Raw genomic sequence first — 27,990 nt, 5'->3', positions numbered from 1 at the left:
GAAACGTTAATGAGAAAATCATTATACAAGTGTTACATACTTTCTTCATATTATTTTTTAAGCATTATTATTTATATTCTATTCTAACGAATAATCTTTTCTTTGTTATACCAGTCTTGAGAGAAGTTAAGATTAGGAGACGGTCGTAAAGAAAGAAAAAGAAAAAAAGAAAGAAACAAAAAAAAAAAAATAAGAAAAAAGAAAGAAAAGAATAGAAATCAAATTAAAATGAATGCATTTTTAAGTTGTTCTATATTGACAAATATAAACTTGGGTAACTTTTTTTTTTTCGTTTTTTTTTCTTTTTTTTTTTCAAATTGTACTAATTAGAAATTCTTGTATGTCATAAGAATAACATTAAATATTCATTGATTGATTCATTTCTTTTTTCTTTCTTTCTTTCTTTCTTTTTTTTTTTTTTTTTTTTTTTAATATTTTTTTTCCTATTAATAAAGTATATATACTTTGTATTATCTTTCAGATATAATATGGAACTAACACATTACTCTTTAAAACATTCTTCTTTGGTCCCACGAAATTGCACGATCGCCTCTATTACAGGGTAGGGAACTAAATTTTCTTTCTTCCTATTTTTCTTTTATTTTAATTGTTCTTTTTTTCTTGTTTTTTTTTTTTTTTTTTTTTTTTTCTTTCTTTTATTAAATCTATCTCCTTTCAAGGCTGTCCGTGAAAAAACAATTTCGAGGAATATTCGTTAAATGAAATTTAAGGGATTTAGTTGTGTGTGTCTGTTTGTTATAAGATATATATATATATATATATATATATATATATATATATATATTTCAATATAAATTTATTGCTGGATCGTTTTTCGCCGGAATAAGTCGTAGGGCAGGTTGCATATATTGGAAGTATAATGATCAAGAGATATAATAAGAAAATATTTCGATTGGAGGAAGGTTTTGTATTGTTAGAAGAAACAAAGAATAGGATTACAAAAAGAAAAAAAAAAAAAATAAAGAAAAGGAAAAAAAAAGAAAAAAAAAAGGAAGAAAGAAAGAAATAAAAAGAAAAAGGAAGAGATAAACAAAAAAAAGTTCTAATTCAAAAAGTCGAGTTTCAATTTTACATTAATTAAACTATGCTTCGTTCTCGCTTATGTCTGTGTGTGTGTATGTATGTATGTATGTGTGTATGTATGTATGTATGTATATGCTCCAAATAAAACATATATATATATATATATATATATATATATATATATATATATATATATATATATATATATATATATATATATATTATATAAATATCGGTGTGTGCGTTCAGATCTCTTCAATTATATTATCGACGAAATATTATCTTCCCTTGCCCCTCCCACCCCGTGAACCCCTCCCTCCCAATCGTACTAATTCTTTCTAAAACTTCGCGCAAAGCATCGTATAGATAAGCTATTATTATTCTTCTTTACATAGGATATACGCTAGAGTTCTTCTTCATGAAAATCAGGTAAAGCGTGAATTGCGACGCGATTGAGTAAACTGCAATTTATTTATATATATATATATATATATATATATATATATATATATATATATATATATATATATATATACGCGACGATACAGTTTTGGCCCGCACTCGCGGTATAACAAATTGAACATTGATGCAAACTTTTGTGATGACCCTTTAAAATCCACAATAAAAGGGTATAATTCGCAAAAATTCGCATATAATGGACACTTCCCTTTCACCCAAGCTTCATTTTCATAAGAATAAGCTTAGGTACAAATGTATATGTATATATATATGTATAACTCTATGCGTGTATATATATATATATATATATATATATATATATATATATATATATATATATATTTATGTACTTATGTATATATACACACACAAACGCGCATACACGTACGCGCACGCGCTCACACACGTATATACATATACATATAGCATATAGTCAGGAAGGATTTCATTACTTATCAGTCTCTATCTTGGAGCCTGGGCAGATATTAACTGTCTCGATTAGGATGCTTGGCAAGAAATCTTCGAGGCCAAGGCAAAGGCCAATTGTATTGTCGTGGCACTGTACCACCCACGTTTTTCTCAAAATATTTGAATATAGGATACCACCAGAGTCGGGCCAGAAAATTATTTGGTCCGTTTTGCTGTGTAAAAAGAAAAAAAAAAGGGGGGGAAATAATAATTAAAAAGCTTTTAGACAAATGTAGACAGTTTATGATAATAAATCAAATGATTAATTAATCAACGTACCTTCAAATAAGGATTATTTGCTAACGTATGGTATATGTACCATAAACGTGTAGTTAAATAATATGCTATAAGGACATCCACCGTATAATGTCCATGAGCTACCAATACCATAATTATACCAACAAAAACCGTAAGACCACCCAACCAATGAATCGGTTGACATCTTCTAGGGGAATCTGTAAAGAAAAAAATATACTTACGTAAGAATTAACTATTATCATTGAATATACTACGTAAGTATTGTCATTATAAAATAATTTAATTATCCGAGGGATATAAAAAAGATAAAGATATTATCTTGTTATCAAAACCGATATCGTAGAAAACGAATATAAATTTTACTATAAGTTCTAATAATATTAATAATTTTTTTTTAATTACATACACTCTTTAATAATCAGGTAACTAAGTACAAGTACAACCGTGTGACCGCTGTAAATGTAATCTCCGCAATAAGTGTGTTTGCCATTAATCGACAAACCAAAACCAGAGATAAGCTGTAGTACTCTTTTCGTAACCAGAAGAGGACTTGTGTTATTTGCCTTTGGACTACAGAAATATGTTTTACTTGCGACTGGCAAAACTGTCACATACATCGTGATACTCCTCATCATATACAGCAGACCCATCAAAAGGAATATCCGTCTGATGACGATAAATCTATATATATATATATATATATATAAAAAAAGCCATCATAATTAATAAATTTGTTCATCGATAATATATAAATTTTTATGTTAAACATTAAAACTTACCTATGTTTGTGAAAAATAATGAAAACCATTGCCGAGTTGGACATTATCATAATGAGAACTTCCGAAACATTAAGTGTCCAATCTTGGGCAGTAATATTATCCAGTACAATGTCTGGTAACGGGCCATAAGTATTCCGATCTGGAACACGTTCGTGAACCATCGCGAGTGAGGCCGTGGTCAGTATGAAGTTCACGACCATGAACAGGAAAGCTATGAGAAGAAGAAAATTGAAAAATGAAGAATAATCGCAGATAATTTAAAGTAATATGAACTGATGAAACTGTGAGAAAATAATAAAAGTAAAGTGACCTAATAATGAGCGTGACTTTAAAAAATGAAAACTTAATAAATTTAAATGTAAAACATTTTTTTTTTTTTTTTTTTTTTTATTTCTCTTGCAGTTTATTATTCTTATTCGAGTTTAGTCTAATTAATTAAATTCTCGATATTAATGCATAGCTTTGTGACAATGTTTTAACATAAAGTAAATAATTACTTTATAAATAATCAATCGTTTTAATTTTCACAAAAGAGATTCTCTCTCTCTCTCTCTCTCTCTCTCCCTCTCCCTCTCCTTCTCTTTCTTTCTTTAATGATAACGAGATAATTCTTTTAATCTTGAATCAAGTAATTACCGAGAAAAGTTTTCCATTTTTCTTTGGGAAATCGTGGTTCCTCGCGAAGCGGCGCCGGTATGTCGATTTTAATGACGCCGCTTCCTGGTCCATTCGTTATTCCTGGATGACGTCCAAGACCGTCGATTTTCTCCTCCTCGTCGTCCTCGTAATAATCCGAACCGGAAGCCACCCCGGACCACTTGTCCTTGTTCTTAGTTGGTGCACCAGGTAAGAGAGGTTGCCTTTGATAAATATCACTCGATTGTGCCATCCCGCTGCTACTCCCATCAACCGCCGCCTCCACGTCCCTCTCGTGACCCTCCCCACCTCCCAATGGTCGATCGAAACTTCCGTAATCGCTATGTAGACTTGTGACCTTGGGGTCCAATACCATCCTAAAGGAAAAGAAATAGAACTATCAAGGATTTTTCTTTTTCTTTCTCTTCTATTTTTTTTTTTTCTTTTTTATTTATTCGCACTTCAATTTTACTTTTAATATGCATGTTCGGTTGATTTTCTTACTTTCTTTCTTTTTTTCTTTTTTCTCTTTTTTTTTCTTTTTTTTTTTTCTTTTTTTTTTTTTTTCTTTTTTTTTTTTGATTTTAACTTTTGTTTTTTCTTTCTTCCTTTCTATCTATCTATCTTTTTCTTTTTCTCGTAAAGACGAATTCTTTATCCCCTTTTTAATATCAAAAGAACGACACGAGCATTAAATCGAACGTATCGTTTATTTATATTATCAAATGAAACATCTTATGTCTTTCTCTTATGTCAATTATTATAATAGTCTTTTAACAAAACGAATATTGATTACTGGTATCTTCCATTAACACGATGTAACGTAACGAAAATTTACTATGGGTAGCTCTAAAGAATCTAATTTAATTCAACCACAATATCGCGTTCAATAACTATCATATATACATATATGATTACATATGTACATATATACATACACACACACACACACACACAATACTATAGATTCGCGGGAAATGCATTAATTTTTAAGCCTAACAACATAGCTGATCGATCGAATTCAACCGTAAAGTTTCCTGCTCACACGTATAATATGTATGTATGATATTACTTTATTACATACGTTGTTACATTGTCGTATGTAATATGAATGTTATTACGTCATATAATTTTTCGTTACATGAAAGAATGGAAGAGAGAATAAAAGAGAGAGAGAGAGAGAGAGAGAGAGAGAGAGAGAGAGAGAGAGAGAGAGAGAGAGAGAGATAGAGATTAATTATAATTGTCGATGGCAGATGATATTAGTATTCTCAACCATTTATTTCGCCATATTTGCGAAAATTAACGAGTAGACGAATTCTTACGAAAAATCTTTTATACCAATCGTTCGTTCGTAAAGAATCTTTTTCTTTCAAATATTTTCCTTCGTTTAAATTCTAATGAAAGATTTGTGAAATACTCGTAAAACGTTTATCCTTCGAGCAATCATTATATTAAGAAAAGAAAAGGAAACAATTAATTTATATTTAAGTACAGTTCCACTTTAAAATAGAAAAGAAAAAAGAAGAAGCTGAAGAAGAAGAAGAAAAAGAAGAAGAAAAATATGGGAAAAAAAATGTCACGTGTCTCGACCTCGATAAATCTCGCATAACGAGAACTCAGCATCGTCTTTGAAACTCCATACTTCTCAATGCGACATAGATATGCGACTTTCTCTCTCTCTCTCTCTCTCTCTGCTCCTCTCTCCCTTTATGAGAGAGCACTAAGAATATATATACATATTTCTCGAATAAAGGACGATGGTCACACGTGAAGAAAATTAAAAATATTATATAACTGCATACCAGGTGGATGAACCCATCAATAATAATCATTACGATGATTTTCACTTTATTTATTTTCATCTTTATTATTATTATTATTATTATTATTATTATTATTATTATTATTATTATTATTATTATTATTATTATTATTATTATTATTATTAGTATCATCATTGAGCAAAAAGAAAGGATTAAGATTATGTCATTCGACGCTTAAATAATAATCGTATCATGAATAAATAATTGTTAGTTTTAATTTAAACAAAGAAAAAGATAAAACTTTATTTTAATTTTAATTTTAATATTAATAATTAATTTAAATAAAGAAAAAAAAATGATAAACCGATAGAAAAGATCCACGTTTCGTCGCGAGTAACAAGCAGGAAAAGGCTATTTGCGTTATATTTGCCAACCGCATCGACCGTAAGAAACTCAAGTTACATCCTTCGAGCAATCATCAAGTTAAAATTTTATCTCTCTTCTAGAATCTTATTTCTATTATCTTAACAAGAATGATTGCCATCGTAAAAGATTTTGCCGTTATCGCTATAACATATATATTTAATGATTATCCTTAGATTTTAATTCAATTAAAAATCATTTCGACATTTTGTGCTATTTATTTTCACAGAAACATATTGTTATTTTAAATAAAATAAAAACAAGAGAGAGAGAGAGAGAGAGAGAGAGAGAGAGAGAGAGAGAAGAATTGATAATACGTGAAATATGAATTCCAAAAAGAAAAAAAAAGAAAAAGAGAAATAAACAAATGTAAAAAGTTCGATTTGAGCGTCAAATTTCGCACCATTACTACTTGTCATCACCAACACTTGTCACTATCATCTGATAATTACCACGGAATTGCTATTTACCGACACAAACTAAATCTCTCGTTTTTTTTTTTCTTTTTTTTCTTTTTTTTTTTTTGAGAAACAAAGAGGGAAGGGCTATTAAAGAGAAGAAAAAAACAAAAGAATAGGAATACACTTCGTAACACAACAAATATTCACTATTGTCTACTTATTTACGAACGAACAAAGAAAGATGTGTGTTCCGCTTAGAACGATTAAGAAAAATAAGGAAAGGATGGCTAATCATACACGGTCTCTTTCTCTTTCTCTCTCTCTCTCTCTCTCTCTCTCTCTCTCTCTCTCTCTCTCTCTCTCTCTCTCTCTCTCTCTCTCTCTCTCTCTCTCTCTCTCTCTCTCTCTCTCTCTCTCTCTCTTTCGCTAAAGCCTGATAAAGAGCATATCAATCACGTGAACTTGCAGCGGTGCTAGCGTAGAAACGAATTTTATCAGTGAACGATTATAACGTGCTCTGAACGCTTAAGTTATTCGCGAGAAGCAAAGATCGTGCCTTGAACTATATAGAATGTATATATAAAAAAAAATATATATATATATATATATATATATACAAACACACACACATATTATTTTGTGTACACATAAAATTGTCAAACGTGTTACTTATACAAACGTGATATCACTCAACGTGGATGTACATGCATGCATGCATAGATAGATATATACATACATATATAATATGTAACCGAATGGCAAGTATAAATAAAAGGAACATTCTCTCTCTCTCTCTCTCTCTCTCTCTCTTTCTCTCTCTCTCGCTCTCTCTCTTTTTTTTCCTTTCAGTCAATTTCACGAGAGTTTTCACATGATTATATTAAATATACAAAGACCTTTAATGCGTATCGAACAAGGAAAAGAAAGAAAAAGAAAAAGAAAGAAAAAGAAAAAAAAAAATAAGAAAATAAAAAAAGAATCGAGATGCTATTAAGGTTAAACCCTTGAATCTTCTCTACCGTGAAACGTTTCCATTGTATTCGTTAAATCGATCGATAAAGAATCTCTCGAAGCTCGAAAGACCTATTTCTCGTTGTTCTTCTCGTTTCGTTTCATTTCGTTTCGTTTCGTTTCGTTTCGTTTCATTTTGACTCATTCTCTCGTAATCGATGGATGAATTCGTACAAATAGATGAACATACAAGAACATTTTTTTTTTCGTGGTGGCTTTATTTTTTTTTATTTTTTATTTATTTATTTCTTTTTTTTGTTTTTGTACACTTTATTTCTTCTTATAGTTTTTTGTTTAAAAATAATGGAAAAAAAAAAAGAAAAAAAAACAGAATAAGAAGAAAAAAACGAGTCACAATAAAGGACGTTTATGTAATTAAAGTAATTAACGAAGATATGACCAGTCTATGCATATATATTTTTTTTAATCTCCTAACCGAGTACATATATATATATATATATATATATATATATATATATATACACGCTTGAAACTATGTATGTATCGTTCTATCGATTATCTAATTATCCTTCAAGGGCGGATCATAATGACAACGGATGAAGCTTTGAAAAGAAAAAAAAAAAAAAAAAGAAAAAGAAGAAGAAGAAAACAAAAAGAGTAGAAAATAAAAACAATAAAAAAAGAAATATCGTAAAGAAGTATAAATGATAGATTAATACAAGACAGACACATAATGAGCCGGAAATGTTAATGTACGATTTTAAAAATCAATTGCCTACTTTATCTTGAAACTTTTACTACATTTACTATTATTTAGACAACATTTTACTTTTCTTTTTATACAGCAAAAATTAAAAAACTACAACCCTAACTTGTAAAATTACTTATCCAACTACGAACCTAACAAGTCTCGAAAGAGAATAATTAACTTTTAATATCATTTGGAAACTTACGAGAGAATCGGTTTATATAACATACATATAAAATTTCGTACGTAAAACTAATTTTACTTTATAATCGAATAATACAAAAATACACGATCGAAGTTCATTTCCAATTTAAATTTCTATAAATTTGTTTTTTTATTTTTTACGAAGCTTAATTGCATAATATAAAACCATGCAACATATAAAACCATTAGGTATGCATAGACAGGCGTAATCCTTGAATTATCTTTCTCGATCATACTTTTGACTTTTTTTTTTTATAATTTATCTCAAATTACTATAACAACAACAACAACAACAATAACAACAACAACGACGACGACAACAGCAATAACATTGCAATTAGTTTCTGATTCTGTTTTCCAACTTCACGTTTATTTCGGTCCTAACGAAATCGTAGTAGATATGTATGTATACATACATATATGTGTATATATATATACATACATAACACACACACACACACGAACACGGGTTTATTATATATATATATACATACATATAAACATGTATCTCGTCGGCAACAGGTTACTGACATAGTTATGCTTGCCTAGGTAAGAACAAGAGCACAAGCGATTGACCGTACATAATCTTATTGACCTATAATCCATAGTGTTGTGCGTATATGTATGCACACTTGTGTATGTATGTGTGACAGATAAGAGACAGATATAGGCCAAAGTTAACTGATACGAACGAAGTCTTAATAAATATTAAATCGAAGGATATCAAAATTGTGTTTGTGTTATTGATCAATCAAATGACTAATAAAATGGCGAATTTTAATTAATATTATTCATTGTTTATATAATCACGGATTGAATAGATATCCTTGATAGAGATTAATGATTGTAATTTACATGATTTATTTCTCAAGGAAATTATTCGTATACGCGAAACTTCATACAAATCTTATGAATAGTATATATTTAAAAAAAAAAAAAAAAAAAAAAAAAAACATAGAGAAAACAATGGACAAAAAGAAATAATATATGAAAAATAAGAATCGTCGACTTTGATCGAAGAATTAAAAAAATAACATTTGCTTTACGAACAAAGTTCTTTTTATAAATATTTGAAGAAGAAAGAAAGAAAGAAAAGAAAAAAAAAGAAAAGAATTGCGTAGAAAATTTGTAACTCTCGTAACGATTGTAACTTTTAACAATGTTTTCTTAAACTAAATTTTTATTAAACTAAACTCTTTAGTAAACTATTTTAGGAGGAAAAAGGAAACAAAGAAAAATGACAAATAACATTAGACTCGTTTAACCTCTTTTTTTACTAAATTGAACTTCGTACATACGTAATATGTACCTTACAAGTTCTTAATCGATTATTTTCCACAGATAGGAGGGAAAATAATTCATGGATAGCAAATTTATTTCGCATGAAAATATACGTCGACGTTGATTCGTCGGTAATAATTTTTTTTTTTTCCTTTCATTTCTTTTCAAATCATAAGTTTTATAATCTGATAGAAAAAGAAATTATTATTATTATTATTATTAAAAAAAAAAGGGGAAAAAAAAAGAAAAAAAGAAAAAAAAAACTATCTGAAAAATTGATTCTTAAAAACACCATTGATTCATCCTGTATATAAGAGATCTATACGTGTATGTGTGAGTGTGTGTGCGCGCACGTACCCATACACATATATAAGAAACATTACATTTCTTTAAAAAAAAATCAATAATTTTCATTCATTCCTTTCTATTCAAAATTTTCAATAATGAAAAAATAAATGAAATAAAATTGACCATTCCCGCGATAATTTCAAAACCTTATCACAATATTATCTCCGTAGAGAGAAAAAGAGAGAGAGAGAGAAAGAGAGAGAGAGAGAGAGAGAGAGAGAGAGAGAGAGAGAGAGAGAGAGAGAGAGAGAGAGAGAGAGAGACAGACAGACAGAAAAATATTAATCTAATGAGGGAAACAAGAGAAAAAAAAGGAAAAGAAGAAAAAAAGAGATGGAAGTAAAAAAATAATGCACGATAATAGAACAGATAAGAAAATTCTAGAAACTACTGATCTATAATAATTATTGTACGATAAATTCATTCGACACTGGCATCACAGAGAAAATATCGTATTGGGTAAACAATGTATGATATTATTTATCTCGGAACAGTACTCTGATGGTATTGGTTCACTGAACAGTATATCATAGTAATATTTGATTATTGAAACACTTAATATAATTCGTTTAAATATTTTAATAATAATAATTCAAGATATATATGCACATGATCAATTAGAATCTTCTTTTCCTCTTTACGTTTTTTTTTTGTTTTTTTGGTTTCTTATGTTATATCATAATCGAGACTAATCTTTTTCAACATTCACGAACACACACGGAAAATGAACTGGCACCGCAACATAATTCTTCTAATCGGATAAAAATGACGTAATCGCGATGAACTCATGAAACATCCGACATTTTCGTGCTCGCGAATCATCGAATCTATTTCAACTGTATTCGACATGTGCTGCATTTTTTCTTTTTTCTTTTTTTTTTTTTTTGTTTTTTTTTTTTAACACTCCAAAGATTGACGTTAATCGCTGTTTTGCGGTCTTTTTCTCTTTTCGTTCCCCCATCTCCTACCTGTCTCACCCTCTCACCTCCCGCCCTCTCTTTTCTTCTCTTTCCTCTCTTTTTCTGTTCAACAGACGAACGACAATACGTATATAACAGCGAATGCGTTTTATAAATGTCAGGAGATAAATTTCATTTGGATCATTTTTAATCGTGAATAATAATCGTTTCGCAATGTACATATGTATGTGTATACTACGTATTTCTTTTTTTAAATTCATTTCGTATTATCATTAATACAAACAAAAAAAAAAAAAAAGAATTTGTTTTTATCCTTCTTTTTCTTTCCAATTATTCGCATACTTCATACACAACGCAAAACAAAATTCGATATATGCTCTAGATAGGCACAAAAAAAAAATACGTATATCTAAAAAAAATTGTTGTTCTTACTTATTTTGCATTATCACTGTTATAGACAAAAATAAAAACATTGCTTCTTTTTTTTTTCTTTTTTCTTTTTTTTTTTGATTATTCATATCATAGACAATATAAACAAAAACATATTTTATATCAATTTCTGGTTTTTTACAATTAAATTTAGCAAAGTATTGTGAAATCAATATAATACATAAATATTGAATCGATGATATGAAAGATAAAAAAAATTTGTGAAAGATCGAGATTCTGTGTAATGTAAAATATGTGATAAAAAAGATTCGTTGTAGAGTAAAAAAAAATCACAATTGACAAAATAATTGAGATATTCTTAGTCACAACAACGAAATTCAAATAGAAAGTATTGCAGGACAATTTACTAATGTCGAAATAAACGTTGCTTTTTACGATGTCGAACGAATTTCACAATGACGCGTATAAAGCGTCATATCGTTCTATAAATATGACTTGACGAAATTTTGATAATGAAATATGACACGATTTTCTAATAGGATATGCGAGTTAATACTTTCAAAAAAATTATTTGAACAATTACTACAAAATTAGCAATGCTTAATATTTTAATAATGCTCAATACTTAAATATCTAACATCTAGAAAATTAAATGTGAATTTTTCAATAGAGAAAAAGATAGAAAGAAAAAAAAAAAAAGATGGGAATAATGAAACAACGTTAACTTTCCAGCAAAGAATTAGACAAACCAAATTACGTAACTATTACTAATTTTATCAGTTCAAATATACGATTAGTATGATCGGATACAAAGTTAAAGGGGAAAAAAAAAAAAAAAAAAAAAAAAAAGAATTAAGCGATAAATACAGCTGCTTTCATGATAAAAACTGTTTAAAAATCATAAATATTCTTTTATCCAAATATCATTAAAGAATACATAGTACGATATATGGATTAAACATAATTTCAGAAAAGGTGCGTCTCCTTTTTTCGTTGGTAAATAATTTGATGTCCGCGGTTAAAAAAATATTTGAGAAAGCACTCCTTCAGGTTGAATGTTATGAGTTGAAACAGCAGTATTTTACATAATTCGTATAGACAATATAAAAGAAGTAATGTCCTCAATAATCATTATTATTTTATTACATATTTTATATCATAATTTTTCATATATTTTTATATTTCTACATAAATCTATATATTAAATCTTCATATTCCACATATTTTATTTGCATATTTCAAAATATTTTAAAGTCTATAAACGTAAACGATATAATATATATACATATATATATATATACATATACATACACACACATATATATATATACGTAAGTAATTCGAACTATACTTACGAATACTTACTTACTTATAAACACATACATACGTAAGTATATTTGAACGTATACGTCTATGAAATAGATCCGATAGGAACCATTCGAAAATAAGAATACTGTAAAGTCAATTGGATAACAAACATTAGAAGAGAAATCGATCAATAAACTTCTCGAACAGACTCGTGAATCGAAACTCCTTTATGAAAGTTCGACCGTCTGTTTCGTCTTAAGCTCCAAATATACGGTGTGTCTTTATTTAGAGCAAATTCAAACGCGTTCGATCTTCTTCGGTCTGGCAATTAATCGAACGGTATACTGATTTAATACGAGCCACAAGGAACGAATATATATTAAAAAAAAAAAAAGAAAAGAAAAAAAAAACACCAGACGAATAATATAAAAAGAAATAATTTTAATAAATTCTTTTTTCTTTTCTTTTCAACGACAACATTTTAACAAAATACAGGGTATATCAATAGTTCCTAAAGTGATTAAAAAAAAAAAAAAAGAAAGAAAGAAAAAAAAATAATTAGTTCTTTTCGAAACTTTTTAAGCTTGTGATTAAATTTACAATTTTACAAGCTAAACTTGTAATTTGAAGTATCGGAAGAAAAAGAAAGAAGAAAGACTAATCTAAAAAGTTGCGAAAAAGAATAATTGATTTTTTTAAAATCACCTAAAAACTTTTGGCTCGCCCTGTGGAAACATGTTAATATGTATGTAATGACATGGCATATAAAAATATTATTTTTATTATATTTTTCAATTATAAAGTGTCGATAATTTTATTGAAAAATTGGAAAGAAAACTTTATCTTTATTCCAATCTTATTCCAAATCTACAAAATCTCTATTTCAAAAAAAATAAATCTACAAATCTACAAAATCTCTATTCCAAATCTACAAAAATTAAGCATGGATTTCCTCTATCAAAAGAATCAAAGAACAAAAAAAATAGCCAACATAGAAGAAAAAGTTAGACGGAACGAAGTATGCCCACATCCTTTTTCAATTTTCTCATGTCCTTAATATTCGAATACTCAAAACTTATATTAGATTTCTCGTGATCTCCTTCAAGTCTATTATCTATTATCAATTACGTCATGAACGCGAAGCTACCGTGGTCCAGACCGTGACTCATTTTCTTCCTCTTACGATCTCTGATTCATATCTATACTCGTAGAATGAAACGAAATCTCGAACATTCAATATCGACGAAAAAGGAAATATTTCTTTTATTGAAGATTTAAAGAGGGGTTAAAATGTGACGTTAAAGTGGAAAATAATTTGGCAATTATACAAAAATCTATTATTTATTATCCTTCATTTTCTTTATCTCTCTGATATAGCTGAAAATCTTATCTCTGATCCAAAACTATATATATATATATATATATATATATATATATATATATATATATATATATATAAATGTGTTTGTGAATACGAGCCAAAAAATATTTCTTTTTAAAATGACATGTTAGAATACATTATATGCATTATATGCGCGCGCGCGTGTGTGTGTGTATATGTATGTGTCTATGTGTGTGAAGTGATTACTAAATATGAAAGTACATACGTATATATAATGCACGTATAATCAATAAGAAGAACTTGTTGATTGAAGTGAAGAGAACGACGTTTAAGTGGAAAATAATTTGGCAATGATCCCAAAATTTATTATTTGTCATCTTCATCATCATTTCCTAATTTAACTGAAAGATCTTATCTTCTGGTAAGTTCTTATATATATATATATATATATATATATATATATATATATATATATTGAATGTTTCAAGTAATAAAGCATTGAAAATATATTTGTAAAATGTCATATGTCAGTATGAGCCAAAAAATATACCTCCTTGTAAAATTACATATTAGAATATATGAGATGAATGTTAGATCATTAAATACGTATACATTTAGAAATTATAATAATAAACGTCATAAGGAGTTAATCCAAAAATAAAATAAATTGGATATAAATTGTATAATTTTATCATATTTATACTTTAATATATAAAAAAATTATATCAGATTACGAGTTCATTTTTTATCGTAGAAATTATTGAATATTATTTTGTTTTTTCTTCTTCTTTTTCTTTCTTCATTGATAAAATATGACGACGACGGATAAAGAAAGAGAAATATGTGAAAATTCTTAAATAATATCACGCTCCTATGCAAAACAATAAGATTTAAATAATTCTAGAGGTTCTAACGTATCATTCGAAACATACAAATAAACAATCATTAAAGTAATCTCGTGTCACGTAAATTTGCTAAGCGTGATTCAACGATGAACCTCTTTAATTGTATGACATTAATGGATATCACGAAAGAGCATTCATACTTTAGAATATAATTCCTTAGATTGTTGACAAGAAAAAAAAAAAAAGAAGAAGACAAATATTTAAGAGATATGTGTTGTACATACATAGATATATACATATATATATATATATATAAATTCCCGAAGAATAAAAAAGAGATAAACGTGGAAGTTTATTATCAATCCAATTTTTCTCAAACATAGAAATCGAACGAGTGCGAAGTACAAGCTAGTCACGCACGTTTCTATTTTCGAGGAAAACTACGAAACGACGTCGCTTGACGCAAATGGCGCCTAGTAAGAGACGGGAGGCGAATAAGCAAGTGAGTAAGTGAGTGTGAGAAAGAAAAAGGGAAAGAGAGAGAGGGAGAGAAAAATAGAGAAAAAAGGAAAGTATAAGTACGAAATACGTCAGGAAAGTTTAGCTGAATCGATTTTATTCCTTTGTGTTCTCGTTCAGAAAGTAAAAATAAATTTATATTGAGTGTTGAGAGAGAAAGAAAGAAAGGAGAGAGAAAGAAAGAGAGAGAGAGAGAGAGAGAGAGAGAGAGAGAGAGAGAGGAGAAGAAACGAGAAGATTCGATTCATTGAATTGATCCAAAAGAATTCGTATTACAATGACTTGCAAAGACGCAAACGGATCATAAATTTTTACTTCAACCATAAATTTACAATGATCGCAACGGTTACGTAATCCATGCGGCGCCCCTTGCTAGTAATAACTTTAAAACCCTACGTACCACGTACTGTGGTATGTATGTATGTATGTATGTGTTTATGTATCTATATATGTATCTATGCATGTACGAATGGACGGATAAATGTATTTATTTATGTATGTCGAGTATATATGATGTCGAGTAGATAGAAAGAATTAATTTATATCGTTATCGTCCCATATTAGAAAAAAAGAAAAAAGAACAATATATATATATATATATATATATATATATATATATATAAACGTTAAAAGATAATAATTGAATAAAATGAATCATGTATCGAATGAATAAAAGAAAAAACTTCACGATGTAATCCGTCATTAGAATAATTATAAATCATAAAAGCACGCTAAACGTATTATTTTATTACGATACGATCACAATTAATATTTCTAACTACTATTTTTTAATTTCTCGCCTTGAATTATTCTTCAATCATAATTACGATTTTTTATGTAAAATTCATAATATGCACATATATATTTTAAAAAAAGGATATATATTTTTTAAATTAATTTCTTAATTTTACAGACGTCGTCAGTAACAAGAATATTTAAGATTTATTATTGAAATATATTCATTGGATTTTATATTACGAACTCTATCAATTCGACATACAACGGATGTGACACCATATACTCGTATTATATATGTACATATATCGAAGCCTCTTAACAACCAAATAAAACCACGAAACATATAGGGTGATCCAAAAGTTTCTAGCTGACATTAAAGATCTTAAATTATTTTTCTTCGAGATTCTTTTCAAAACAAATTTCTCTTCTATTTCTTTCCTTCTTTTTTTTTTTTTTGTTTTCTTTTTTCTTTTTACTTTTTACTTTCTCCCCACCCCCACCCCCCACCCTCCCCCCTTTAGATTGTAAAATTACAATCGTAGGAATCGTTGGAACTTCGATCCTATCCGATAACAAGAAAGTAACGAAACGTAATAAAAAGGACAAACAATAAAAGAGAATACAATGGTAGAATATAAAACGCGAGATATACGGGATTTATTTCTTAAAATGCTGATATCAAACTTACCAAACAATTTTGATCATAATCGAGATTAACAATAAGTGAAAGTTAAAAAGCCCGAGAGTTATATATATGCAAGGTCACATGGATACACACTACGCGTGTAAGTAAAGTATATATATTAAAAGTTAATGCATTTAAAATGGCGTCTCATACGTCGTCATAACCCGCTCCCGCGTATGAACTAAATACATTGAAGGAAATATTTCCTAATCGTAAGCTACATATTATATATATATATATATATATATATACACGCATGTTTCTTTAGTTAGTCCGAGAAGATTGTCTCGATCAAAGAGAACGTTTCACCTCGTACAAGCAGCAATCGAAGTAGAAAAATAAGAGGACATCTTTGAGATACGTAACAAATTCATTTATTATCGTATACGATATAGTATCAAGAATGACAAGATGATTGAATGTTAAAATAGGAGTTAGTATCCATGAAATTACAGTTAAATTAGAGGGAGAGAGATAAAAAGAGAGAGAATGAGAAAGAGAGATCTCCATCTTCTCTTTCTTTCTCTCTACGTCACACGGGTATAACTCTACACCATTAGAGATCATTCTATCTCTGTCTCTCGTTCTTTATTTCTTTTTCTCTCTCTCTCTCTCTCTCTCTCATTCTCTCTCTCTCTCTCTCTCTCTCTAAAGGACGGTAGATTTCAAAGGGTGTATAGACATATATTGAAGGTGGGAGCGCCGTTGCGTATTAATCCGTAAACAGTCACTCACACATAAATAAATGTGTAAAGGTATATTACATATACATGTAATATTATACATATATACGTGTGTCTGATAGAACTACGCTACGCGACGACACACATACATACGAATTGTAGCTTGCTCTATGTTGGTCTATCGAGTTCACGTGTACTCTCTGCTGTCGGAAGTGCGCGCGCACTAACCAGAAAAAGAAAGAGAAAGAGGAGGGGGAAGAGAGAGAGAGAGAGAGAGAGAGAGAAAGGAAGAGGAGAGAGAGAGAGAGAGAGAGGGAATGTACAGCCGTACAGGTGGTTAAACGCGTTGATCTTGTTTTTACCTTATTAGTAAACGCTTTAAGAATAAGACGAATATGATGATGAAAATGAAAAAAATAGAAGAAAAGTCCGATCGATCGATCCTTTCTTACGAAAACTAACGTAGTTAAAACGAACCGATCACGTGACTTCTCTTTCCCGTTACTGATAATTAGCTCACAACGTAACAGGATCGAGGGAAAGAGAGAGAGAGAGAGAGAGAGAGAGAGAGAGAAAGAGAGAAAGAGAAAGAGAAAGAGAATGTCACGATATTAGTACATGACTAACTTTGTCGACTCTAAAACAGTCGACATTTTATTATCATACCTAATGTATATTTCGCGTATATGCTCTTCGAGAAAAAGAGAGATCAAAATAGGTAATAGAGGTTATAACTATGATATATACATATATATATATATATATATATGTGTGTGTGTTGTGTGTAGAGAGAGAGAGAGAGAGAGAGAGAGAGGATGTGTGCACATCAAACGGCTAGCATTAGATTTGATGACTGCCAAGGTCAGCTGATTTCCATGAGAATCAACAGCCAGATATTTCTTTACGTGTCTGTCTCGATTAACGCGAAGAAACACCTAGTATTCTTAGAGAATTATTACATACTGTTTGCAAAGACATTTTACATGGCATTTCTCTTACCATAAATAATAAGTTTTGATGAATCGTTTTGTGCTGTATGTTCCATATGGTATTGAAACATTAACAGAAAGAATATTTAAAGGAATATATAATAATATACTTATCAAAGGTATTAAAGTTTTTATATATCTTTTTCAAGCATTAAATGATTATGTAAAAGATTTTTAATGATATATTAAACATAATATAAGGAGATAATGTGTGTTAAGATAATAACGCAATGGACAATGCTTTTATTAAAAAGCATGTTATCAAATATACTTGTCTAAGATATTAATGTCTATGCCGATATACTAAATATATCAATTTTCAATACTATTTATATTGTAATATATCTTGAAATCCATTCTTATGTTATAAACATATGCAAACATTCAAAGTAAATAATACTGCTTTGCAAATCGTCATTGAAATCTTAACAAAATGATCCAATATATAATTCATAAACTACACAATATATTATATATATATATATATATATATATATATATAAATATATATAACACGAGTTAATACGAATCCTGTACCATCTACTTGCAATCGTATATATTTACATTAAAACCATACATTATTCATTTCCAATATGCAATCTACAAAGCAAAGAAATGTTAAACATAACATTGAAACTAAAAAAAAAACAATATAATGAAGTATAAGATAAAAGTGATGTAGAGAAAGCAATATAAATAACTAAGAATAAGACCTCGCCATACCTTGTTAAAGCACTGGGTAATTCTACCTTGACAGGTAACCTTAACTTGTGCATTTTATGTATACATATATCTGCACATTACAACATTATAGTTCTCATTATTCGATACGTGCTAATAAAATGCGTGTAAGTCGTAAGTATGATAGAACGATGAGAGAAAAAACATAACCAAAAAAAAAAGAATAATAGACTCTGTAAAATACACACGATGATGACACGGTAAAGAAATGTACGAACAAGCACATTACCAAACAACACTAACCAACTATATACACGAAGGAGGGGAGGAGGTGTTCAAAAGAATTATTTTACATGGACACTGAGACGATATACGACTCTTCCGTCGATCGCGATCTTCGAAGATTCCTGCAAAACTAGATCTATGGCGCAAACTCATAACACGATCGGCCCTGTCATTTCGACGACCGGTTTTGTTGAACGTTTTTATTCGTAACAACCACCACGTCACGCGCACTATCCACACTCATGACTTGTACGACGTGCACTGTCTCCTCTTCGAGCGAACTGACTGTAAATATAAATATAAAGATGGCGTCGACTGACCAAGCTCAAATCCGGGATTAGGTTAGATCGCAACGTTCGCCAGAGAATGGACATTCGATTGGTCGTAACTCTCCTTTGAACGATACGACACCAATCTACGTTCTTTTCACTGATACCACTACAATTTTGCATGATAATAGACTTTAAACTCCCTCCATAATCTATTGCTATTGATGCGAATGAGTAGTGAGCACAGAGGGCGAGAGAGAGAAGGGGAAACGAGAGCAAGAGAGAAGAAAAAGATAAATGCTCGATAGAAAAGGCAAAGATAAAGTAGAACAAATATATAAATAAGAGATTCAGAATAGAAGAAACTAAACGATGTATATATATTTTAACTCGAATGAGAATTTCTTTTTTATTTTAGAATGTTCAGAAAAGAATTCACATTTTTTTACCGACCGTCGTTAAAATCGTTTTATTAACATTCTTAGAGCGCGGGACATTTAAATGTCATAGAAAAACATTCAGCTTTCTAGAAAATAACATGAGAGATTTCTTACAATAATGATTATTATATTATATATATATATATATAATATATATATACATATATATATATATATACTTTTTTCGGGAGATAATTTGAAAACAAATGGTTAAAAATAATTCGCTTAATAATACGAATATCGTCGCTGATTATGGATGACTCATAGGAATGCAAAAGGAAAAAAAAAAAAAAAAAGAAAAAGTAAAACAAAAAGAAAAGAAAGAAAAAACATCTATACCATATGCATCATGCATCCTTGTCATAAAATCGTATAATCATTATGTAGTAATAATTTTTGATAGATTGTAGTAATTTTAATAGAAATCAAATTTAATTGTGAAATAGTAATATAATAATTATCGATAAAAACGATCGAAAAAGTTTCTCTCACCTGAGCAAAGCTTTCCTCCAGCAGTAATCCGTTTCGATTACGAGCAACTGTAATTTCATCATATACGTCGACGTTGCCCACGGCATATAAAATTTCCTCGTACGCAGTCGAACGATACACCTACGGGTACGATGAAAAAATTTTTTTTAATCACTTTCGAGCCTCGCACGCATTTAGATTTCTTCCAGTTTAAGGGCCGACCCAATTCACGAGATGATCGGTGATCGATCATATGGAAACATACGGATGACTTGTTCGTAAACAATCCACAATTTCCTTATTATACAGAATAATCGTATGAAAAGGAATTCCTTCTTTTCTTCTTTTCTTTGGTTTCTTTTTTTTTCTTTATTTATTTCAATTTTTTTTTCTTTTTTTTTTTTTCTTCTTCTTCTTAATAACGTAACTTCTACGAAAAAATCGTCTCTCACCGATGTTAGTTACTATCACGATACGTTCACCGAGTACCACGACATAGTTGTCGAGTGTTCGTTAATGAATTCGCTATGTAACACTTTTCCAGGTTCGTCGACGACGTAACTCCCTCGAGGAAACCTTCTGCCACGTTCGCATTGCGTCTGGCTGCAACGGAACTCCAGCAACGTCGTTAAAAGGGGGTGGCGAAGTTTTCACAGAATTCCTACTGTGAAACTGGAAGAGAACTTCGACACCCCCGTAAATTACATATACATATACATATATATATATATATATATATATATATATAAATTCTTTGTGAGATTTCTCTGTTTGTATGGATGTATGTGTATGTGTTTTGAGTTGTGTGTGTGTGTGTGTGCGCGTGTGTCAGAAGCTTTTAAAAGCGCACGCGCTCTCTCATGGATCGTGGCTTTCTTGCAGATTGTTGGACACCACTGACGTCATACAATGTACGATTCATCCGAATCATTTCCATAGTTTATGACATATATATATATATATGTAATGTTCTATTCTATTCTCTACTCTATTGGTTGTTACATATAGATTGTAAACAATGGGTATAAAAAAGCGGCAAGTCTTGTACCAAAGTTAATTATATATATTTTAATATATTTTATATATAGATAGATAATATATATATATATATATATATTATATATGTAAAAGTATATATATATATCCTTAGGTTTTGTTATTGATTGGAATTTTTATTTTGTTTTGAATTTTCTGTTCTTGAATCGTTCTATTTTTACAATTTTACTTTCGTCATCTTTGTTTTAAGCGTGCGTTGTATATTAGATATTTCGAGGAATATAGGAATAAAAAACTAAAGTTAAAGAGAGAGAGTTTTTTCGTTTTCTTTTGTTTTTTTGTTTTGTTTTTTTTTTTTTTTTTTATTGCATGTATCAGAACGTGAAAAATAAATCATTTCGTTAAAAATAAAAAGAACATGAAGTACTGAAGCCACGAATTTGTAAAAGTTTCTTAATTCTTGTCATTGAAAACATGTCAAATATTTTTTCAATATATTAAATATGTTCTATCTGCCTGTACAGTAACGTATATTCTTGAAGATACGTTTAGTAATAAAATATGATTATTTTCAATAATTCTTTAGAATCTTAAAATTAAACAAGAATCCATTCAATTATAAATCACTTAGATCAACTGCATCAATTTGGGAACTAATTTGTTCCTCATTTTGAATGCTCTCATTTTCTTGACTACCAGGTACTCTAGGAATATCTAAGCGAGACCAAGAACCAGGTTCTGCTTTTTTTAATTTAATTTCTACTTTGGTAGGCAGCATAGTAACACTACTTTGAGCAACGTCAATTATCTGGAAACAACAGATATAACAAATAATGTGATTATTAATATTTGTTTATAAATAATGATTGCAATTAATGATATACTTACTCCTTTTAATTCTATGTCAAGATTATATCTTGAATTTTCTTCTACAAAGAATAAATCCACACTTAAATGTATAGGATTCAATTTCACGCTTGACTGACTAGGTTGATATTTCTTGGCAAAAACTGAAACAACTATAAACGTCGGTGTTTGATGCCAATCCATTCTGCATTGAACTTTTTTATGGGTATTCTGAAAATATGAAAATATAAAAAAATTGATAAGTAATAATACTTGTTAAAATTAATAAAATCTTAACAAATTACCTTTGATACCCAAATATGTTTTCCTTGTGTACATCCTGGTTGTTCTAAAAATATTGAAAAATCTATAGTCTTCTTTTGACAGCAAGACCAATATTTCATCCCTTCGTGAAATATAGGAACTCCAGGATGGTAAGAACATTCCTTTTCGTCGGATGAAGGTCCTTCATACGTAGCTTTACAAGAATTATTTTTGCAACTTTGACCAATGGCAATTTTATGTTCATTTACATTTTCTTCTATCAATTCTGTCAGGTCTTTAATTTGTTCCAATAATGCAGATGACACGTTTGGTTTTAATGTAGTTTGAGGAGATTGAAAGGATGGTCGTTTTAATGTTGACTCATTGCTATTAAGTTTTGCACCTACTTGAATAACTTCATTTGCTTTAGATTTATCAATGACAGGTTTTTCTGGTTCTACAGGCTTTTCATTCGTATGGTATGATTTTGTGCAACCTTTAATATTTAAAAATTCTGTGAAGTCTGTACACTTTTTATTACAACAAGACCATCCTTTGTAAGCATCATGAAAAACTGGTTGACCAGGATGATGGACACAATCACCTATAACAATGTTAAAATTTATAATTTCCGTAAGTATTGTATCATTTTTTCTACAATCATTTGTAAAAAATTAATATTTTTTTATAATACGTGTTAGATCATCATCTAATAGTCTACCTTCTTTGTTATCATTCGGATCAAACTGTTTTCCACAGCCTCGATTGTAACAATGCAATAATATCTTCCCTTCTGACATTTTTCTGTATATAATTAATTACACTTAATATTTTTATTGGGCTCTTAAATTAATTTCTTTCTGATAAAACAGAATCACTTTTAATATTAGACAAGTTCTAGCACATTCCAAACTCTGTTTCAAATCCTAAACTATTATATACCGAATAAATTATGATTATTTCCAAATGGTGTACAACAAGTGATGTAGATCAACGATGATTGGTTGATCATTATCGTTCACTAAAAAGTTGTCCAATTAAAACGTACAATTTAAATGTATTATTAAAGCAGTCTGGATAGATTTGTATTTCTGGTTAATCTCTAATCATGTTATTTCGTTTAACATTATATTATTGTTAATGATTTGAGATTATTATATTGTTATTGAAAATAATGTAAATTTGTTAATATCTATAAAGCAATATTGTGATTGGCAAGATAAACTCGACAATGCCAAACGCGATTTGCTTTTAAATAGGATAACCAATCATATAATCTGTCTCATATATGACGTATACAAGACAGTGTATGTGTTACAGTGTATATGTGTGTACAGTCTTATTTTAACCTTTCATTTATAATCTGAAGGTCTTCAAGTAAACATAATATCATTGAACCTCAGAAACAGTGTAAAATATTATTTCTCTTTAATACATTTAGTTACAAAATTAAATCCGTGATGGTAAGATGTTAGCATTTAATTTAATATTTACGTATATATATATTTTGTTGTTTCATTCAGGAATGATATAACCTAAAAATGTGAATGTTGAACATTTTACAGGACGTATTTTTGATGATCAGGCGAAAAAATACCACGATTTTTACGGATGCAAACGATAATACAACAGTTCACGAGCTTAAAAAAATTATTGAAGGTACAAATGTATAATATATTTTTAGGTGCATGCAGATATATTGAAGAAAAAAATATATATATACATATATTCATAAGTCTACTTTGTTATTTATTTAAATTGTCGAATATTAACGTTAAATATAAACAAAAGCAATAGAAATTTAATTATGTCATAGGTATTTTGAAAGTACCACCAGCAAATCAACAACTATTTAACAAAGATAATGTTGTTATGTCTGATTCTAAATACCTGTCAGATTATGGATTGACATCTATAACTGCAAAAGCACAATGTCCTGCATTGATAGGATTAGCTATACGTCAAGAAAATGGCCATTTCGAACCACTTGAAATGACCCCATTTTCACTACCGCCTGATCTTCCGGACGTTATGAAGGGTTGTGAACCTAATGGTTCAGAATCTCCTTGAAGTTATATAAACTATATTGTGAATCAATTGATAAAGAAGTATTGTGTTTGATACAGTTTAATATTCATGAGAAAGACCTTTCTAAATGCTGAAGATTTTATGAAACCAGGATGTGAATAATAGAGACATACAAGTTCTTACATTTATGCGAAGTGTCTTAGGAATTTCTCACTTCTTCTAGAGAGAAAAAAAAAACAGGTAGTTGCAATACTTCCAGGTCTTTGTGAACAAGCAAGTACTTTTTTTTGTACTTGAATAATTAAATCAGGATGCTAATAAATGTCAAAAAGTACATGTTCACAGTCCTGTATGTTAACCAAATTTAATCTTAATTAGCTATGAAATTGTCTTGAAGTTTTGTTACAGTTACAGAAATATAATAAATACCTCATTCGCTTATATTTAATTTATGACTAATAGTTTATATTTTATGTTATGATAATTTTTTTGTAACGCTATCACACCCTTACGATACTTTTTTTAATAGTTTTTATTTAGTTCTGATCTACTAAATATGTATTTTACATTACATCACATTCAATCACACTATCAATCTTTATCTTGTGATGTAGAAAAAAAAGAAAATGGGTTGTCTTATTTAATATAAAAATTGAATAATTTTTAGTATAAATAAATTTCTTTACACAAAGTAAAATTATTTAATATATGATGACATATAAATATATATCATTTTAATAAGTCATACATATTTGAAGAATATATTGTGTCAAATTGATTATTATATTAAATATAAAATAATTTTGCTTTTAAATTATATTATGCTTTGTAGATTGTTATTTCGTTCAATTTATCTGAATTACATACCATTCTGTATTCAACCATCATTACTTATAATATTGTTATGTGGTGTTATCATGAGTGAAATCTCATAAACAAGTTGAAAATTGAAGATAACATTATTGGACATAATTTGATTTGAATTTGAATTGAGAGTGTATAATATTCACTTCTCATATAGTAATATTGTTGTAACATTTTTTCTCTTCTTCATTGAATATGCAGATATGTATTTATGCATCAGATTTATATAGGAACATTTGGAGTGGCATGTAAAATATTTGTAAATGAGTTACATTATTTTGTATTACATTGTTTACAAAAATTACAAATTGCATTTTCGAAAAATTGTAAAGTAAATTAAGCCATAAAAGGTTGTTCTCACAAAATATACAATGTACTTTATAAGTTACATATAACATAATTACTACTATACACATAACTATAGTATTTTAAGATAACATATAGTGATGTTTATAATTCATAAGAAAATATTTCGTAAATTTCATAAGATATCACAAAAATCGTATATGGCTTCATAAACTTTATACAACTAATAGTAAAATTAATACTCCATAATGTTTTGCCTTCCGGTATTATTTGATATATCATAAATAATTTAATACATTACATTTTATATGTAAAAGAACCTTCATGAATTTACCTTTAATTTTATTAACAAAAAAACTTTTTTTTGTCTTATATATGTCATTATTAAAAAATATAATTGTAGTTAGCTAAATCTTGCTTATAATACTATGAAATTGTGTTTATTTTCATTTTGTACAGATAGGAAATGTTTTATGTAAGTTTTAATAAATTTGCTAATATTACTATATCAACATCTTTTTCTAATTCTTTTAAAGCTTATGATGTTAATGCATACTGTATATTGTATGAACAATAACACTATGTTCTGCTTATAAATACAATTTCATACATATAATTAAATTATTATATTTGTCAACAAATTGATTAATTATCATGCGAAATTTTATTAATGCAATTTTCTTTCCATCATTTCCATAATGAAAGCTTTGTAAACATTTTTTTTGCTAGGTATATAATGTCCACCTTCATGTGTAATTTTACTGCAGTCTTTAAATAAATCACATACTTTTTCAGTCATATCTATAACAAAACAATAATAATGTTGCTTTATGATATATACTATTCTATACAAAAAAAAAAAAAAAAAAAAAAACCAAATTATATTACCAGCTGGAATGACTTTATCGTTCAGTCCATAAACATGCAATGAAGGCATTTCTATTATTTCATTATAATATTTGGCATGTGGTGCGCACAATGATATAAATCCTGATATAATAATGGCAAAATTAAATTTAACTGGACATACTGAAAAAGTAATACTATTTTAGTAATACGAATTGTGAATTGTAATATGCATATCTTTGATATTAAATTGATATATGGAATTAGTTTATTACGATATATTTATAATAACATGAGATAAAGACTCAACTCTTTCTTTGTTGCATAATACATAAAATAACAGCAAAGGCTGCACCCTGAGAAAAACCAAGAATCCCATCAAATGGACCATGTTCTTGGCATGTTTTTATAATCACATCTAAACTATCTTCAAAGCCAACACAATGATTGCTTTGTACGGTTGCTTTGAATACAAAATCTTCGGTATTAAACCACCAACCATAGCCTAATATTTATAGAGGCATATTTAATTATAATAAGCAATATTTTCTATAAATATTGAAATAATTTTGATATACAATCGTACCACTTTCTTCTGCATCCGTATTAAATTCATTTTGATTTGGAATTTTATGAGGTGCTTTTACAAATGTAAAATCCAATTCTTTTTTAAAGCCCTTACGCAATGAACCTAATTTCCCTTTAAAAATTATGTCAGATTGGTGATATCCATGTATTGCTAAAATCTAAAATACTATGTAATATTTTTAAGAGTCATTGTAATCTATTATTAATGTATTATTTGTTTAATATACGATGTGACAATAGAATAGTCAAATTCGAAATTTAAATAAAGTAAGAAGACCAAGGCAAAACATAAGTTTAAACGTTTTAAATAATTTTTTTGTATTGTACTAATATACTTAGTTTTATAATCAGTGCTTACTCGTAGTTTATCCTGGTCAACCTGCATTATAAAAATCTTAATAAAATTACAATAACTACAAAATATTTTTAAATCTTTACTTTGTTAGATAAATATACATTAACTATATATATATATATATTCGGTTCTATAATAAATCTAAAATATATCATTGAATTATTCTAATTGGATTTACTAGGGAATTTTCATAAATTGTATCATGATTATATAAATCGCTTTCCTATAATATTAAAGATAATAAAAACATGAAAACTTCCAAAACCAATTATTTCAGATCGCGTATAACAGTTTTAATAAATAATAGTTTCATATAAACAGAATCTCGAATCTTAATCGCCAAATAATCGAAACGTGTTATTTAGTAGTTAGTTAGTTTCGATTATAAATCGAAATTTCACGGTACCAACCTTATCACAAAATAAAACAAAAAAATAAAATTAATGTATCCAATTTATGCGGTATTTTTTTTTTTAAATACACAACAAACATTACATAGAAATTTTTTTCTATGTAATGTTTTTATTCTTTTTTTAACGCTTAAT

The 27,990-nt window shown here is 28.5% G+C and overlaps 4 protein-coding genes across 7 annotated transcripts; 1 reads left to right on the top strand and 3 right to left on the bottom strand.

Moving 5' to 3' along the window:
- Window positions 1–379: 379 nt before the first annotated feature.
- Window positions 380–20,505, bottom strand: LOC124422155 (phosphatidylcholine:ceramide cholinephosphotransferase 2-like). Of its 4 annotated transcripts, XM_046958213.1 has the most exons (7): window positions 19,191–19,477; window positions 18,930–18,999; window positions 3,645–4,021; window positions 3,009–3,219; window positions 2,636–2,910; window positions 2,251–2,426; window positions 380–2,144 (listed from the first exon to the last, which is right to left on the bottom strand). In XM_046958213.1, exons 2-7 carry the CDS (start codon window positions 18,980–18,982, stop codon window positions 1,989–1,991), a joined length of 1,248 nt encoding a protein of 415 aa, XP_046814169.1. In that variant the 5' UTR covers window positions 18,983–18,999; window positions 19,191–19,477; the 3' UTR covers window positions 380–1,988. The 4 variants fall into 4 exon arrangements, with proteins under 4 accessions (XP_046814169.1, XP_046814168.1, XP_046814171.1 ...); XM_046958212.1 differs by lacking the exons at window positions 18,930–18,999; window positions 19,191–19,477 and adding an exon at window positions 20,374–20,505; XM_046958215.1 differs by lacking the exon at window positions 18,930–18,999 and having other exon boundaries at window positions 19,191–19,476.
- Window positions 20,374–23,411, bottom strand: LOC124422156 (cysteine and histidine-rich domain-containing protein morgana). The gene is made up of 4 exons (XM_046958216.1): window positions 23,180–23,411; window positions 22,500–23,062; window positions 22,237–22,425; window positions 20,374–22,156 (listed from the first exon to the last, which is right to left on the bottom strand). Exons 1-4 carry the CDS (start codon window positions 23,256–23,258, stop codon window positions 21,965–21,967), a joined length of 1,023 nt encoding a protein of 340 aa, XP_046814172.1. The 5' UTR covers window positions 23,259–23,411; the 3' UTR covers window positions 20,374–21,964.
- Window positions 23,412–23,760: 349 nt separating this feature from the next.
- Window positions 23,761–24,934, top strand: LOC124422160 (elongin-B). The gene is made up of 3 exons (XM_046958222.1): window positions 23,761–23,921; window positions 24,024–24,117; window positions 24,275–24,934. Exons 1-3 carry the CDS (start codon window positions 23,919–23,921, stop codon window positions 24,526–24,528), a joined length of 351 nt encoding a protein of 116 aa, XP_046814178.1. The 5' UTR covers window positions 23,761–23,918; the 3' UTR covers window positions 24,529–24,934.
- A 1,367-nt stretch (window positions 24,935–26,301) lies between these two features.
- LOC124422159 (esterase AGAP003155) lies at window positions 26,302–27,605 on the bottom strand. Its single transcript, XM_046958221.1, has 5 exons — window positions 27,449–27,605; window positions 27,089–27,248; window positions 26,813–27,007; window positions 26,545–26,685; window positions 26,302–26,457 (listed from the first exon to the last, which is right to left on the bottom strand). Exons 1-5 carry the CDS (start codon window positions 27,473–27,475, stop codon window positions 26,324–26,326), a joined length of 657 nt encoding a protein of 218 aa, XP_046814177.1. The 5' UTR covers window positions 27,476–27,605; the 3' UTR covers window positions 26,302–26,323.
- Between the last annotated feature and the right edge of the window lie 385 nt (window positions 27,606–27,990).

The sequence above is a fragment of the Vespa crabro genome, chromosome 2, assembly GCF_910589235.1.
Source record: "Vespa crabro chromosome 2, iyVesCrab1.2, whole genome shotgun sequence".
Classification (NCBI taxonomy): Eukaryota; Metazoa; Arthropoda; class Insecta; order Hymenoptera; family Vespidae; genus Vespa; species Vespa crabro.
Note: the sequence above shows the minus strand (reverse complement) of the source record. Positions and strands in the feature narration are given on the sequence as shown.